This window comes from Trachypithecus francoisi, unplaced genomic scaffold (assembly GCF_009764315.1).
Source record: "Trachypithecus francoisi isolate TF-2019V2 unplaced genomic scaffold, Tfra_2.0 Lachesis_group15, whole genome shotgun sequence".
Taxonomy (NCBI): domain Eukaryota; kingdom Metazoa; phylum Chordata; class Mammalia; order Primates; family Cercopithecidae; genus Trachypithecus; species Trachypithecus francoisi.
This window is the reverse complement of record NW_022681460.1, coordinates 7,746,857-7,765,347: the sequence shown is the minus strand read 5'-3', so window position 1 is coordinate 7,765,347 and position 18,491 is coordinate 7,746,857. Positions and strand designations below refer to the sequence as shown.

Here is an 18,491-nt window from a genome sequence, read left to right as displayed (position 1 = left end):
CCCAGGAATTCAAGGTTGCAGTGAGCTGTGTTTGTGCCACTGTACTCCAGTCTGAGTGACAGAGGGAGACCCTGTCTCAAAAAAAAAAAAAAAATTGTCATTTTGGACTTTGGGCCTCCAGAAACATAATAAATTTGTGTTTAAAAGTCACTAAACTTGTGGTAATTTGTTACAGCAACAACAGGAATTATACAAAAACTAATACAGTAAATAGGGCATGCCCCAACAGTGTATAATATTAAAGAAAGTGAAATTATGGTTCTAATGTTTGTTTTCCTGAAAACACTCCTTTTATGACCAGAACATGAGCTTATTTATAGTATGCTACCATTGAAAATTTATCTGACATAATTTGACACAAAAGTAGAATCAGTTTTAAATGTATTACAACAGTGATGCATTTGTCCTTTTCTTAAGGTTGTGTTTATAACACATTGCTTTTCAGTATTTCCAAAACAACATACGCTTAATGCTGAAGATCTGGAAAACACAGAAATCATAATAAAAGAAAACATTCCACAACCCAAAGATATAATTTGGGGGTATACTTCCTGATATTTTTACATATACAAATGGCCCCTAATGCTATCTAGTCTCCAGTTATGGTAACTAAATGGTCACATTAATACTTTTTAAAAAATACCTTTCCCAATTATTAAGAACTCACACATATTTGTCCATCTTAGATCACTTAATCATCTTATCATCACTGTTTTAAGACAAAAAAACTTATTACTTCTAGAAACTTCATCTCAAATAGTGTCCCCATTCTCTCTCTGACTGACTTTACCTGTATAACTTGCACTCTATTAAGCATAAAATGATTAAATTGGCTGCAAAATCGAGAAGGAATTTTTAATAAATTTACACACCAAGAATTGTGACAACCATGTCTTGATCCAATATGAAAGTTTCTTAGATATTGAATCTCCATTAAAAATTATTCCAGAGGCCCAGCGCGGTGGCTTACACCTGTGATCCCAGGACTTTGGGAGGCCAAGGCAGGTGGATCACAAGGTCAGGAGATCAAGACCATCCTGGCTAACATGGTGAAACCCCGTCTCTACTAAAAATATAACAAATTAGCTGGGCGTGGTGGTGGGCACCTGAAGTCCCAGCTACTCAGGAGGCTGAGGCAGGAGAAAGGCGTGAACCCGGGAGGTGAAGCTTGCAGTGAGCCGAGACTGCGCCACTGCACTCCAGCCTGGGCCACAGAGCGAGACTCTGTCTCAAAAAAAAAAAAAATCATTCCAGAACTGTCCCCTACAAAACAAAATAGAGTTCTAAAATGGGCGGTAATGCCGAGAAATTGCCAGAACATAAAAAACAAGCACAGAGACAGGGTATAAAACTCAGACCCTGAGAATAAGATTATTTGGTGACTTCTTTGAAACCAAGATGATATAAAAATCAATACCTCTGACAGAAACTCTGCATGTAGTGAGACATGGCAGATGCCACACACACACACACATACATACACGAGAAAGGGACAATGAATAACGGAGAAAACTCTAGAGAGCAACAAAAGGAAGAAATTTCAATCATGGGTTGAGCATCTCACAGATTCCTAAATGAACAAGAGTGGAAAGCCCACATGAAATATTATTCTTACATCTGTCTGATTTTCCAAGGAGCAAACCTAACCTAATAAAATTTTTTTAATTTTTTGTGGAGACAGGATCTTGCTGTGCTGCCCAGGCTAGTCTTGAACTCTCAGGCTCAAGTGATCTTCCCACCTCAGTCTCTAAAAGTTGTAGGATTACAGGCGTGAGCCACTGTGCCCAGCCCCAAAGTGACTAAAAGGGACTAAAATCAAGTAGATATTTCTACTAAATATCTTTCTCTGTATCACATGATTATGTCTAAATTGACTGCCCAGTAAAACACATATTTCCCATCTGATCCTATGAATTCAGACATCTTCATGTAAAAACGTATTTAGATATTGTCACACGTAATTATACAAATTTGGTGAATGTCAACTGTCTCATGCAGTCTACCCTTATCTGTCATCAGCAGCCCAGGCAAGTAGCACCTCAGAGAACATGGCCTCACCTGTGCTTCAATCTGTCCCTCTCACACTCTGGGAACTCACCAGAGAGCTATAAAGGACTTTCAGGAGAAACAAGGTCGATTTCAAGGATGGAGAGAAGACCCAAGGCACATGAAATATTATTCTTAGATCTGTCTAATTTTACAAGGAGCAAACCTAACTTGCCCCCATCCTCTAGCTGCCCAGAGTTCACCACTCCCCAACTTTGTTTCAATGGAAAAAAAACAAAATTGTAATCAGGACTGGACTTCCCTGGAAGGAAAATGCAGAGCCAGGGGCTACAAAGATTTCCACTGTAGACAATTCCCAGTCTAGGGAATGTCTCCAGTAGGAGCTGTGGTGAAGCCTGGTCTGTTCTGGTCAGGCCACTCCTGTGATAACCCTCAGAAACATTACAACCCACAGTCAAGCCCTGTGGCAACAAGTAACAAAGAAACTTACCTGTTGTTCGGACAACAGCTGCTCCTGTGAGCTGAAGAATGAAAAGTTAAATTACAGCTTCTGAGAAAATCAAGGAATGTGGGAAAGAAAAAAAATGAGGGGACAGAAAAGAGGAAGTGCAGGTAGATGTAAAAGAAAAAAAAAAAACCCCAAAAACTAAAGGTTGACCTCAGAAACACAGATATTACAAATGTTCCTTCCTATTTCTCCACTGTACTAACATGAGCAAGTTTCAGGCATCTACTTCCTATCATTTCATGATCTGGAAAATGGATCTACTCTGCAGGTACAATAAGCTTTAAAAATGACCACGCAGTTACAAAGGGCTTCATTACAAGGTCTTATTTATGCACTGAAACTCCAAAAATATCTCACAATAGGAGTAACTGGTGTATTCAACAATTACATAAATAAATAATACAAATGTCTCAATCAGGACAGCAATAATAGTTTCCTAATTACTAATTTTTCCCGTCATTTGATGAGGGTAGGGATGGAGATGTGCAAAATGGGTGAGGCTGCGAACTATTGAACATTGTCTCCTCCAAAGGGCTCTCACATGAAACTTTACGGGGGCCTCTGTTCAGAGTAAAAGTAAATTGGAGAACATCATCAAGAATCCATCAATACTCTTAAAAATACACACATCTGTCCATAGATGGTCTTAATATGTGCCTAGGTATATGAGTTATGCAGATATCTATGAAGAAGAAACTCTACTCTGCACTATTCCGGGTGACACAGTATCCACAGTTCTGATGACATTGTTCTCTCCACACAGAGAAGAAACTATAAATAGAACCTAAGCATCATGTTCCACATATTAAAGAAGGAGATACACACTATTTTTGGAATACAAATACACTTAAAGCTTTAGTAACATGACATAAAACACCTGTCAATGAGAGACATTAATTTATTCTATAAAAATAAGAACTTTTTAAAAAGAAGTATGGCCCTTAATCCGAGATGATATAATGACGTATCAAATCAATGTCACCACCCTGAGAAAAGCCATCTCCTACCACACAATTACCCCATCATTCTCAGTGGAAGACTGTCCTCTATTAATAAAAGCTATTAACACTTTATCTAGACTTATTGACACTAGTGTAACTATTTTCTACAGCATTCTACTTCATAATTTTCTATTACTGCCACGGATATCTTTCTAAAAGACAACCTGTTCATAATGCTCTTCTATAGATAATGGTTCAGTGACTCCTCTCTATCACCAACTTTAAACTCACCTCCTTGACAAAGCTTATCTGGTGTGCCTGCCAGCCTCACCAGATACCTTTCATTCCATTCTCTTCTCTCCCCTCCATGCCTGTCTAGAAGGCCTCCTTCACCTAGTTAACTCCTGCTTGTCCTGCAGGACAACTGGAACAGCTCCACTGGGAAACAGCTGGATCTTCCAGGCTCAATAGGCTGAGCTTTCCAGTACTCCCTGTATAAACCTGTATCATGATACTCACCTTTCAGGTTTGTAAATCTTTACTTTTCTGTACCCCTTCTAGACTATGAACAAGAACCTGATGAAGGGTAGTTGCTAATATCTTGGCTGACTGTAAAGGAGGTGTTAATTGCCCCACACTGAAAAGAGGGTGAGAAGGTGACACATAAAATTTCATATAAAGTTGGTGCCATTGGAATTGGATCTCAAATAATGAACAGTAGTTTTCAGACATACAACAGAAAGAAAGGGCATTCGAAGAGAATCACATGAGCAAAAAAAAAACAAAAAATCACATGTTGCAGGCACGTATGTGTGTGCTGATACGTACACATATCTTTCTAATTACTCTTCTGCTGCAGTGGTGAAGGTGGAATCTATACCACCAATATAAGCCTAATCAGCCCAACTAGGCCACAAACTCATTGGGAAGCAATGGTCATTTCTATGTACCTTCCCCACAGGCAATATATAGACATATACAACCTGTGTGTACCCACCCCTACCCAGCACCACCTAATACATATGGTATAAAGAAATGACACTGAATAATCGTAAATTTAAATACCTATTCACCCAAGGAAAAAAGGTTTCTATTTGGTGAAAAACAGACATTTGAGTTAATCTGTTAGAGTCCTAGGTAATTAGGAAATTACTGGGGGAAAGAATACTGCTACTATATTTCCTTTGAACCAAGATTCTATCCTACAGGATGAAGTAAATCAGCCAGGGAGGGAAGCTGTAACATAAATCAGCCGACTGTCAGGAGTCTCTTTCTTTAATGTTACAAAATTTAGGGAGAGAAACCATTCAGATTACTACAAAGAAACATTTAAAATGAGCTCATTAAATGCAAATGAAAACAGAAACACTGAATAAGCACTGGGCTACAATTAAAGGCTGAAGAAACAGTAGGTAAGAAGCAATTTTCATTGATCAAAGAACTAAAAGCGAACAGAATAAAGTATTTTGCATTAAAACTGCTTTCAGGAATATGAAGCATTTCGAAGTAAGAACTCTTTTTTTTTTCCTGCATTTTTCAAAGACGCTTTGGAGGTAGGAATGGATTTACATATCTTAATACAAAGTACTTTCATTGTATCATTTTCAGGCAATGAAACTATGAGGTTTCAAAAAATGCAGACTTCAAAAACATCCTCAGAAATAGGGCCAAAATTGTAAAGGACAAAGGGTCATTTTAGAGTCTTTGGACCCAAGGAAAAACTATTATATAATTACATAAAATCTTCTATGCAAAACTTTATTAGAGCCTATTTTTGACACAATTTTACCTCATCATAAACAGAAGCTTCGGGGTACTTAGGCATAGAGCTGGTTTTCATCAACTTATTAAAACGGCAGGGCAAAGAGCAGTACACAGAATATTCAACTAGAAATATAAATTGAGACTTTAAAATTCACTGCACACAAGCTTGAAAACAAATATGCAGATGTATGGGCAAATGGTAAAGTCAGAACGCACATTCCTGATGGCAAGGGACTTTTTCTGCTGTGTTCCCTCATTTCCCTGGCACCTAGAGCAGTTAAGGGTACACAGCAGGTGCTGAAATCACTGCATCTGCTTTTGTGAAACTAACGCATTATAAGATGAGAATGGAAAGTTTTCTTCTAAATTAATTTGCAAAGTTAAAAGATGCTGTTCTTCATCTGTCAAGAGGGCAAAAATAAAAAAATCTTTGATGGCACATGGGAGGAAATGGGCACCCTTATACACACTGAAAGGGAGGGCAGGGCCACCAAGGACAGTTGTGCAGCTTGTACACTGAAAGGTACTACACCTAGGATGAGAGAGAGGTGGGGACTGGAGATCCAGGAGGTGTTCTGCTAGTGAAAGCTGAGTCAGTCTCGGGAAGGACGTCTTTTGGTAATTTTCAGGCCAGAGGGGCAGGGCAGCTCTTTACTACCATGTTGTATTAGAGGAGGCTTTAGATAGGTTTGTAAAATAGGGCAACTTATTTTAGAAAAATTTTGAAATACCTAGGAAAATTTTAAATCTACAAACTCTTTAACTCAAATTGTCATACGATTTTTATTTTACATATATGCTTACATGTGCAAGTAAAAAGATATGTCCCAAACATTTCTGATAACAGTTGTCTGTAAACCTGATGAGTGCTTACTTGTTGGTAAATATTTTCATTAGTGTTTCCTATAAAACACTAGGCAGGAACTGCTGAGTGAATCTGTACATGCAGATATGTAAATTCTCAAAGAGATGCTAAGTGAAACAAGGTATAGGAGAGACTATATGCCAATGAATGGTTTTCGTCAATCAAAAATCTTCTTAAAAATATAAGACACTGAATGTATATTTCAATACTGACAACATTGGTGCATATATAACCATGCACTCTAATATCTGCTGTTACTCAAATACCTAAATCCAGTTCTACAGAACATTTAGAACATACCACAAATATCACCACTAACATTCCATTTTAAACACAAAGAACTGATCATTTTTTAAAAAGTCAAAATATATTTTTAATAGAGATACCAAAAATTACACTTTTCTACATTTAATTCTTTTAAGCTTTTCTATTCTGCTTTGTATTATCTTGAAGTCCTTCTCCAAACCTTCCACAAAGGCACAATTTTTAACCGACTTCAATTAAATTATGTTTCCATAGCTGCCCAGGTCAGGGCATTCAACATATCAATCGCAATCCAGGTGGGAAATATAAGGACTTATGAAACAGTCCTCATCCCAAGAAGGGAATCTTCGGTTTTGAGAAAGTAAAAGGAAGGTACATTCCATTAGCAGTTAGGTCCCAGTCAGTCCTGTTTACTCCTCTTCTACCAGGAAACCCATCTTTACGTTTCTCCAACTGGCAGAATATTATTTGCATTAAGGTTGGGGTGGGAAATTAAAGAAAAATAAAATTAAAAAGAAAAAGAAATGTTTTCCTGTTTTAGGCTAACTTGTCCCAGAGGCAGCAATAGGCACAGCCCAGACCCAGGAAGAGTCTTGATAATATTATCTAATGTGCTCTGGAGACTCTCCCAGCACTCCCTCAACACAGGGAGAAGAAAAACAAATTTTCCTTTGTTTTATGGAATGAGTTTATAGACTCTTGTTCTCTGTAACTAGTGATTTCAAGTATTCTGTTTTATCTAAGAAGTACAACGAAGGTCATGAGAAGCCTGAATAGGCCTCAACTACAGCTGCCTGGGCACCATAGTGAAGGTTATAGGATAAGCCTGTGCCCAGGCAAACCTAGATAACGAACATCTGGGTTGCTTGGCAATGGTCATGTGCAATCCTGTCTTTGTCCTGCCTCTGTATCCCTGCTTTGACACCACTGTAAGTTTGCTTCAAGCTAGCCCATCTCCTTTTGTGAAGTGTGTATAAAAGTCAAGTACTGTCTTTATTCTGGGCCCAGTCTTTTGCATGTGAGTCAGCTGGGTCTGAGTGCACTCAATAAAGATTCACCTGTTTCAACCTGAGGTCTCTCTCGTCCTCCTGAATCCCGCAACAAGGTGAGTGTAACAGAGAAAGCATAGGCCTGAAAGGAGCAAGCTTTCAGAAGCACTCTTACCTTTAACAGAAAATCCCAGATACATACTATTTACATTTTGATCTCCAACTGATCACTGGATAAAGTCTGTAATGTCTTTCCTGGCTCTGAATTTTTGTCACAAAAACACAAAACCCATCACTCCAAGGCTTCCTTTTAATGGTTTTCACTTTCACCTACCTTTAGCACTGTTCACCACACCCAAATCTCAAACTGGCCATTCAGATGTTTACTGAAATGTGGCTAATGAGGCTGGGCGTGGTGGCTTACGCCTGTAATCCCAGATCTTAAATGCCTGTCTTCATATAGCTTTACAATAAATTTGTTTCTCTTAAAATTATCTGTGTACTAGATTAAGTTAAATTAAAATAAAATGTATTTAACTGTCTTCAAAATAAGGTATAGGCTATTTTCTTCCTGTAGACTACTGATAGCACGGATTTTGGAAAATCTCTTCTACTTGGTTTTCTGATTCAGTTGACTTGTGCTTACAAGTGAATCTTACGTAAATGTCGCCTAAAAAGAGCTCAAGAAGACTCAAAACATTATACTTTTTTCGTAATTTGGTTAACTTTCAAGTCATTCACCAAGTCAGACCATGCTAGAGAGGGAAGAAAGGTTGGACAACATTCTTGTTTTGCCACAAAGACAAAGACAATGCCAGTTAGCTGGCTTGATTCTCCCACTGATGGGCAGAATGTTTACATTTTAACAATAACTTCATAAATAAAAACAGATGAAGTGTTTTCAGTGCATAAAGATCATATATTTTATGAATCCACCTCTCACCTTTCTTCTGGACGACCACATCTGACTTCGAACGTACTTAACTGCTATCAGAAGTGTTTTGTAAGGGATACTCCTCAGGAATTAGCCCTAAACAAGCTCACTAAACCCTCCATACACAACCTGGAGAAACTTCCACAATAATGAAACCCCATATAGCACTGTCTTCTAAACATATGGTGCATTTCCATTAATTTTTAGGGACAGCCCTTAAAGTAGTTTTTGGTTCAATAACCCTGGAAGAGGACCTTTGCACCTCTGCTCGTCTTACACATCAAGTGTTCATGAACAACTCTGATACCACTAAGTTTTGTTCACAAAATTGCACCTCGGTCATTGTGTTTTACCAAAAAAAAAAAAAAAAAAAGTTATTTTGCAAAAGGCAATAGATGTAATCTCGGCTATTATTTACTCTCAATTTTTCTTTCACCTCAGCCCTCCAACGAAAAGTTTAAAAGGAAACATCCGAGGGAGCAAGAAGTTTAGATTCATCTGGAGGAGTTTCTGTGGCGCCCAGCCACCCTCACCAGGTGCCTTCCATTAGAGTTTAATGCTTTGCTGGGGTTTCCTGAAAGAGCCCCACAGAGAGTGGGTCTCGATGGGTCCTGAACCGCACGACAACCGGCCAGGGCCGCGAGGGCGAGGGGCGGCGGCGGGACGGAGGCTTCGGGACCCTACACGGTCCGGGGGACCGCGAGCGAGGGCCAGGGGTGCGGGGCCGCCTGGCGTCCCAGGTGAGGCGGTCTTCACGGGAACGCTCAGAGCAGGGGCGGGCGGGCGACGGCTTGGAACGCACACACTGGAGCCCCGGGCCCGCGTCCGGGAAAGCCAGGCGGTGCGGGCCGGGGACGGCATGGGCACTTTGGCCCCGTCACTGACAGTTGGCACCTGGGGTCCAGGTCGGCCAAAGCCACACCGGGGCGCAGGACGGCGCAGAGAGGCTGTACCTGGCAGGTACCCACGTACCTATCATGGTCACTGGGCAGGTGGCGGCTGCGGGCCAGGAAAGGGCCTACGCGCGCACCGGCGCCAGCCCGAGCCTCCCACTAGCGGCTCTCCTGGGTTAAATCTTCCAGGGCTCCCCGCCCCGGCGCCGGGCCCTAGGAATGCGCCCGCGCGGAGGGTACGCGGCCCAGGGCCTGCTGGGAGTCGTAGTTTTAACGCGTAGTTTCCCCTCACGCCTCTTGCCCCCCAGCCCTCCGCCGCCTCCCTTTCCGGCTTCAGGTCCAGCAATCGTACGTCACCGGGGGGCGGAGCTATGCGCGCGCAGTGTTGACCAGTCGCTTAGCAACCGGGAGGCTTACCTTTGGAAGCTTGTTGCAGCTCTAGCTACGGTCCTGCCCTCTTCCCGCCCCACCCCTCCCCTAAACTCCCTTCACCTAGGAGCTGCCAAACATCTGGATCACCCGGGGCACTACGAGGGGTTGAATTTCTACCATTAACGCGCCTTTTGACATTTTTTTCCCGACCTCCTGCTCACATCCGTAAAACCCACTGATTCTTTTACTATACTTTTTATGAGAACAAGACATTTTCTAGGAAGATGGTGGCAGAAAAAGAGACCCTGAGCTTAAACAAATGCCCAGACAAGATGCCGAAGAGGACCAAGCTGCTGGCACAACAGCCGCTCCCGGTGCACCAGCCTCACTCCCTGGTTTCTGAGGGCTTCACAGTCAAAGCCATGATGAAAAACTCAGTCGTAAGTGATCTTCCTGAATTGAATGCACTCGCTCCGTATCAGGGAACACGAGATTTACAGACGTTGGCCAGCCCTAGGATGGACTCTGAGCCCATGTCCTGGGTGGTCTTTGCCAAAAATGGCAATTACTTGGCAAGTAGCAGACGGTCCCCCACAGTGTGTGGGGGCCAGGCTAGGTTGTTAGAATCCTGGGCAAATGATATACTCTGCCCATTGATAAGCACCTTCCTGATAACTCATCTTTTCTAAACCGCCCCAAATTACTCTTACGCTATTTATACGAGGTAAAAAGATCCCCTTTAATTACTGATTGCTAACTAACCCCACTCAGCAAAGGGCCTTGTAGAAGGTGAGTTCTTAGAAATCATAAACTCTTGCAAAATTTAACATGAGCTGATATACAACTGGGAACATAAACTCATTAAATAATCTATAATGAGAAATTTCTTCTCTTCAACCTAGGATATTTTGGAATATCCTAGCAGTTACTCTAACAACACTTGTCTCTTAGAAAATGATGTCATCTTGTTAGAGTACTGAAAGCCCACTTAATATGAACACTGTTTCCTGACAGGCCTTTTAAGATGATGTGCTTTAAACAATACAAGCTGTAGCTCATGTGTCTCTGCTACTAATACAGTTCATATTTCATCTCCATTATTTGTAGTAACAAAAATAAAATATTCTAAGTATCATTAGAGAAAAAAGATTAAAAATACATACAAATATTTTAGCTGTCTGCATGATAGTATATATATTTTTTAAACCTTCCTATTTGTTAAATAGCTTTACACTTGGTATGCTAAGGCAGATTTTGCTACTGAGTAAGCACCTGCCTGGGAATGAGGCATTAAATAATAAATACAGCTTTCAAATTTGTATAATTTACACCCTGGGAAGATCTGAGTTACTACATGTGGCAATTCATTATGTTAAATGAGTAATGTTGTTTTCCAGTGTCACATTATTTCCTTTGCTTATATGTTGTAAACCTAATAACTTATTCCTAAACGACATACTTAAAATACATGAATGAAACAGATTACCTATAGACCTCTAGGCCAGGTTCCCATGTGGTTATGCAAAATGATATCCTAATTATTGGGAAGTGTGTCAGGTGATTTACAGTAGTTAAAATTCTTGGAAATAGACTAAAATTCTGCTTGTTGTAACTAATTCTTTTTCATGGAATTTCACATAAATTGGTTCTCCTAGGAGTCAAGATGATGCATTTATCAGTAATACCATAACCATTCAAGTTAATAATTTAGTTTTTCTTCTACATAATATTTACAATTTTGGTGTTTTTTAATGTTATACTTTAATATCACAATTTTTTTTTTTTTTTTTTTACTGGTCAGGGTTCTTTTCTGTTTCTTCCTAAACCTGTGTTCATAATTCTTGTATCATGTTAATTCTTTAATATAATCCTACGCCTAAGAGATAATTCTGCAAAATCTAATGTTTCTATATTGCCAGATGTAGTAAATATGCCTACATGACTTAAAAAAAAACACATTGATTATGAAGCAGGCTTCTTTATAAACAACTTATTTGTGATACATTATCTTATCTTTTTATATTCTAAAGGAAAATCTTGTACTAGCAATACCTCTCTTGCCATTGGAAATCATAATTCTCAAATACAAAGATTATTTATCCATTCATCTACTTATTCAGTCAACAACTCTCTCTCTCTCTCTCTCTCTCTCTCTCTCTCTCTATACCCAATACTTGTTAAGCACAGTTCTGGGGATTTGGGATCAGCAAAGCAAAGTCCCTGCCCTTAGTACTCCAAGGTAAACCAAAATAACAACATTCAAATCTTGATAAAAGAAAGCTAGACAATACTGTTTATACAAAATAACTTCAGTGGTATAGGAAATAAAAATTTTCCATTTCATAAACAATATTTACATTTCACCATTTTTATCTTCAGCAGTATAGACTTCTCAGCATTATAAGATCAAAATATCCTCATCTCTTTCTGAAGGTGTATTTCGATTCAGGATATGTATGACAATTTCCAGCTTTTCTTAATTGCAACCTCATGCTCCAAAGGCCAATACCCTCCAAACCACTTTTCCAGTTAGATAAGTCACCATTCCAATGCTCTTCCACCTAAAACATGAAGAATTATACATATCCTAAGAAGTTACACAGAGACTCCTGATATTTATTTGAGTGCAATAGCGATATAAGTACGTAAACTTGATCATAAATGTTTCATCAAATGGGCTGTGCAAGCAGAAATGCTTATTTAAACAGTCAGTCTGGATATGAGAGCACAAAATTATTGAAAAATAATGATAAATGTAAATGGCAAAATTTTTAAAATCTCAATGTCAAATATTGTTCTTCAATAGAAAGTAGACTTTGTTTCCATGAAATTTTTGTTGCATTCTATAAGAAAACAAGCATCACAAAAGCCCTGCCATCAAATAATATTCAAAATCACATTTTTATAGTGCTTGCCTATAAAGAGATGTAAGATATACACAATTTGAAGATTTCATAGTCATATTCCTTTTATAGGCCTTGTTTGGGTTGTGATAGAGCCCATGAGCAGAAACTATTAACCAAGCATTTTGTTGTCTTCATGTTGTCAGATGCTTTCTGTGCTGAACATGCTTATCATGAAGCAAATTAGAAAATTGACCCAGGTTTATGGTGACAGAGAAGTTGAGTTTAGCCTAAGCTTTCTATTACAGCTTTCCTTCTCAATAGACTACAGATGCTTTATGCTCAAAGTTTAGGGGAATGGAATACATATTTTTTTTTAATATTAAAGGTTGAGTGTTCCTATTCCAAAAGTCTGAAACCTGAAATGGTCCAAAATACAAAACTTTTTGAGTGCTGACATTACACTCAAAGAAAACTCTCTTTCGAGCATTTTGGATTTCAGATTTTTGGAATTGGCATGACCACCAGTGTATAATACAGATATAGTCAGCTGTTTGTACAGGTTCTGCCTCCATGGATTCAACTAACCTTGGATTGAAATGTTTGAGACAAAAATTGTATCTGTATTGAACATGTACAGACTTTTTTTTGTTAGTCATTATTCCCTGTTAAACAATAGAGCATAGCAGCTATTTACATAGAGTTTATATTGTTTTAGATACTCTAAGTAATATAGACATGATTTAAAGTATATGGTGGAAATGTGTAGGTTATATACAAATACTATGCCATGTTATATCAGGGACTTGAGCATCTGCAGATTTTGGTATCTGCAGGAAGTCCTGGAAGTAGTTTCTCATGGAGACTGAGGGATGACTGTATTCCAAATTTGAACAAAAAACAAAAACCAATCCAAAACATTTCTGTTCCCAAGCATTTCAGATAAGGCATAGTTCAACCTGTACTTTACATGTATAGTGTGTCCAATCATGTACTCATTTAACATGTAGTGGTAATCATCAATATGTATACATTATATATTAAAATATTAATTTGGCTGCTGTGACAGAGACCAAATAACAATAGCTTAATTAAGATGGAAGTTGTTTCTCTTATAATAGAAGTTCAAGTTTGTAGGTAATCTCAGGAGGTTGGGCAGTATTTCCCCATGAGTCCGGTGCAGGGGCATAGGAGCACGTTTGTTCTTTGTATCCTGTAAAATGACACCTGAGACAAGGTGGGCTTGAGACCACTAGGGTCAAGTACCTGCCCTCAAGAAGGAGGAAAGTGGAAGCAGAGAGCTTCCCATATGTGCATGACCCGGACACAGCACCCCACTTTCATTGTCATCCAACTGGCCAGAACCTAGTAATATGCCTACATTTTCCCGTTTTGCAAAAGCCTGTGAAAGCTTGACCCATGAAGTAACACCCAAGCCCAGGAAAAGGATGAAGGAAGCTATGTAGTTCCAAAAGGGCATCGTCTCCAACACCTACTTCAGATGGGGGAGAGAAAAATGGGTATGAAGCAATCTGCAAGAATGAGGCAAGAAGAACTGAAGAGCAAACAGCTTCATTATGAAGGCATGTCCCAGAAACAGCAATCCTCACTCCTGCTCAAATCCTGCCAAAACCTAGTCTTACGGCCACAGCTAGTTGCAAGAGAGGCTGCGACATGTAGTCTTTAACTGGTAGCTCTGTGTCCAGCTCAAACTTGCAATGTTTTACTACTGTAGCCAAGGGATATTGGAGGATAATTAGAAGTGTCTAACTCCAGTGCTAAATGTGCTACATTATTGGTGAAGAAAAGGAGAAAGACAAGTAAAATAATTACAATACAAATAAGCAGGTGTCTCCGATAGAGAAGTACTAATGATGAAGAGACCAAGTGGCAATAAACTAATGGGGGCCCTCATCACCTTTTGTCTAGGTTTGTACAATATTATCCACCCATCAATTGGTTGACTCCCTCAATCAATTATTGGTATAATTACACTAATCTTGCCAGTACAATGTTCTGCTCCTATCACTATTCAGAGCTTTTGGAGTTTCCCAATTCTTATAAAAAAAGTCATGATACTTCCCCAGGGCCAGCAAGATCTTCTGTGATCTAATCCCATTGTACGTTTTTAAATTTCATCTCCCACTGTTCTCATTTACTTCAGTCAATCTGAACCCAGGAAGTAAATCGGATTCTTTATTTTTGTGTTTCTGTTTATGTTGTTCCCTTTGCTCTAACACCCTTCTCCCTACGTATCTGCATATACAAATTCATTCTTTCGTCAGGTAACACATATCTATTGATCACAGACTATGTGCAAAGCACTGTTTTAAATGCTAGGAATTTAGCAGTCAGCAAAAGACAGAACACATGCTGTCAAGAAGCTTATATTTTTATGGCCAGCAAAATGCCAACTGCTTTAAGAAGACTTCTTTCGTTCTCCCTTCCTGTCACCCACATAGAAAGTTATCCTTTATTCATTGTGTTCTACTTTATATTATGGTCATTTCTGCTCATGTTTTATCTCCTTACGTAAATTCTCTGTGAGGGCAGTATCCATGTCTAAGTCATTTTTAATCTTAACCAGAACCTAACAGTGTATTCAATAAATATTTGATGAATGAAGGAAAGCAATTCTACCCTTTCTTCTTATCTCATATTCTCCCACTTTCTTGTTGTAATTGTTATTTGTCTCTATTTTGAATTTTTTTAAACCATCCCCTCTAATTGTGGAGCCCACAGGCTCCCTTTAAAACTCGAGAAGGCCGAATATGGCACTCTTCACCTCAACCCCTCAGGTGGCTCCCTGCCTCACTCAGAGTAAAAGCTAAGGTTCCCATACTGGGAAGGCCCTGTGTGATCTGCCTACCCTTGCTGCTTTATGCAAATCTGTTGGCCCTGCCTCGGGAACTCATTTAGTGCCATGCCTTTGCTCTTCCTGTTTCCTCTGCCTGAAATGCATTTTACCCTGTGTGTCATCAGCTCTTGATGCTTCAAATTTCTGTTTAAAAATTAGCTATTTAGTGAGCCCCTTCCTGACCACTCTATTTTAAATTTCAGACCCTTAACAATCCCTTCCATTCCAGCTCCAGCACTCCCATCTCCCTTCCCTGTTTTATATTTTTCCCTCTAATATTAATTTAGTTGAGCCTGTGTTTTCTTCCACCAGAGAGTAAGTCCCAGAAGGAGAGGAAGTTTGCTTATTTCACCTATTGCTGCATCCTCACGTCAAGAAAAATGTATGGCACATAGTAGCTGCTATTTATCTTATTTTGATCAGTTGAATTAATGAATGACTATATTTAATACTACAGTTAGACAATCATCTTCAAATTAGTGGCTTCAAAGAAAATGCCAATGATGTTATATAGATATTAAATCTAGAAATGAGAATAATTAGCAAATGTTTTATGCTGTATTATAAAAGTTATACTCATTGAAATAAGTTAAAGTGGTTTGGCTTAGAAAAGCTTTTTCCTGTCTAAGATGATGAGAAAAAATTGAGTCTTTTTTTCCTTGATTCGGTTTTACTTTTAATTTTTTATTTTGAAAGTTTGCTTCACCTTAAATCAGTTCGGTTTTGGAAGGTATAAATTTTGACTTATTTTCCCTAAATGGCCAGATAATTGTTACATAACCCTTTATATACTTAAATTATGTCAAATATCTTCCTACTAAATTTAGGAATTCCTATCCAATTTAAATGATATGTCAGTGCTATGTTTTTATTATTTCAAGTAACCTTATTAATAATTGATTACTTAATGTCATATATTTATTCTTTCATATGTAATAGGGCTAGTCATCTTCATTCTATTTGGATTTTAAAACCAATCTTATGAAAAAGCAGGGTAGACTGTGTTTTTCCACTTAATGTAGAAATCTCAAACAATGGAATGTTTTGTGGTTGTTTAGAGATACTTATTAAAAGATAGAGCAAGGACTGGAACCTAGATTTCAAGGTGTTTCTTACAACAGTTCTCTCACATATTGTGAGTGAATCACTTGGTGAACATCAAACCAAACACACTGATGCAAACAACACCCAAATCCAGAAATATTGTCAATGCCACAAAACCCCGTCTGCCTCTTTCTAGTCACTGCCCAACATACCCACATGCTACCCTTCTTCTGACTTGGGCCAACAGACTAGTGTTGCCTGTTTTTGCGCTTCTAGACATGAAATCGTAAAGTGCGCGATTGTTTCGTGTCCAGTTTCTTTCAACAATATTCTGTTTGTGAGATTCACCCACATTCTCGCATACAACTATAGTTGTAAATAAATCCTTCATGTCTATTCCTGTCTAGTATTTTCTCGGATATACCATGATTTATTTATCCATCGCTTTCTCAATGGGTATTTGTGTGACATCCAATTTAGAACTGTTACAAACAGCACCACTCGAAAATTCTTAAACTTTTTTTGGAGAATGTATCTACGCATGACCAAGGACGTATTTCTGGGAGTGGAATTGCTGGACCCTAAGTCATGCATGTTTGGCTTTAGTAACTAAACTAAAACTGTTTTCCCAATTGATTTTTCAAATTTAAACTCTTTCCAGCACTATTTGAGAGTGCTGTTTGCGTTACAATATCACCAATAATTAATATTTTGTTTATTTTGCATTTTAAGTATTCCAGTAGGGATGTAATGTTATATCCTTATTATTTTAATATTAATTGTCTTGTGACTAATGAAGTTAACAACTTCTTCATATATTTACTGTCCATTTGGATATGCTGCTTATTGAAGTGTCTCTTTAAGACTTTTGACTGTTTTTCTCTTGGCTTGATTTGGTTTATTTATTTGTAGTGCTTTTGTCCATCTATATTCTGAATGATATGAGGCATTTGTCTAGTATTGTATGTATTGCAACTACAGTTACCCAGTCCGTGAGTTTCCTTTCCATTCTCCATAGTGGCTTTTGTTACTGTCTTTTTAAAGTTACATACTTTGTGAAGAAAACTGATTACCTTGAACATATTTGTGTACTTCTTCATAATGTGTTCCTCAAGCAGTTTCAACTAGCTTGCAATGAAATACATATACATTAAGATACATGACTTAGAAAATAAATTGGAGCGATTGGAAATGAAAACAACAGTGAAATAATAAAATAAAAGGTAATTAAAGTAGAAACTTCGGGCTCAAGGAAAGAAGCATCAATTTTGTCATTCATAAGGGTCAGTATATTTATCAATGGATGTTCAGATTTAATTCTGAGCTTCTTGGCATCTGTTGCTGAAAGAGGAACATTATACACATCTCACTATCACGAAAGGAGAAGCCCATCAATCACTATAGGGAACTGGAGCTTTCTGTACACTGAACTCTCTGAGAAATTGGTCACATTTTAAATACATGCCACACACCATGTCTACATTTTTATGTTTTGCAAGAAATGCAGTGAAAATATCATCCACAGAAGATTTCAGTGAGGGCTAAGTACGTGTTATTAAAATGTGTCTTGGCAAATTGGATTTTGTATAATATTAAATTGCTATAGTACATGTACATAGGCTTTCGGTGGTCCAGTTTGATCTAGAAATGGAATTTACAGTGCTCACGGGAATGTGTAGATTGTACATATTTTAGTCATTGTTCTCAGTTCATTTCGTGATGGGAGCAAGATAGCTGCTGTTTTTATAAGTTGGTAGGGAGAAAATGTGTAATATGATAAAAGCACAGAGCTGGGTGACCTGAAAGAGTCTGAGCCCAGGAAAGTTTCCTGAAGGGAATCATGTTTGGTGAAATATAACAGTTGAGAAGGGCCTAGGGGAGTGTGCAAAGGCTAAGAGAGACCAGGCTCCCAACTAGTTTGGTTTTCAATCTTATTTTCTGCTTTTTTTTTTTTTTTTTTTTGCCAAAAATAATTATGTTGTAAATTCTATTCATTATATACATGTTTAAAATTATTTAGATTGCACATATTTTTCGAGAGTAAATAGAGTGTATATACCTACCAATGTGTTTGTATAGATTGCAATGTGTATAATTATAATATTTTATATGGAATTTTATGGATTCCTTCTAATATGCTAATATTTCACATGTTATTGAAAACTCATAAGCATTTAAAAGACTTCATAAAATTCTATCCTTTAAATTTG

General features: G+C 38.3%; 2 protein-coding genes across 4 annotated transcripts in view; one reads left to right on the top strand and one right to left on the bottom strand.

Annotated features, from left to right (window-relative positions):
• PRKN (parkin RBR E3 ubiquitin protein ligase) overlaps positions 1-9,457 on the bottom strand; it is a 1,404,897-nt gene extending 1,395,440 nt beyond the window's left edge. Inside the window, exon 1 of one of the 2 annotated variants that reach the window (XM_033234273.1) lies at positions 9,245-9,457. In XM_033234273.1, the coding sequence (XP_033090164.1) occupies positions 9,245-9,251 (7 nt within the window). In that variant the 5' untranslated portion in view covers positions 9,252-9,457. The remainder of the gene's footprint in view (positions 1-9,244) is intronic. The other variant, XM_033234272.1, reaches the window with a different exon arrangement.
• Positions 9,458-9,555: 98 nt separating this feature from the next.
• Positions 9,556-18,491, top strand: part of PACRG (parkin coregulated) — a 582,476-nt gene continuing 573,540 nt past the window's right edge. For both annotated transcript variants that reach the window (XM_033234274.1, XM_033234275.1), the window contains exon 1: positions 9,556-9,977. In XM_033234274.1, the coding sequence (XP_033090165.1) occupies positions 9,822-9,977 (156 nt within the window). In that variant the 5' untranslated portion in view covers positions 9,556-9,821. The remainder of the gene's footprint in view (positions 9,978-18,491) is intronic.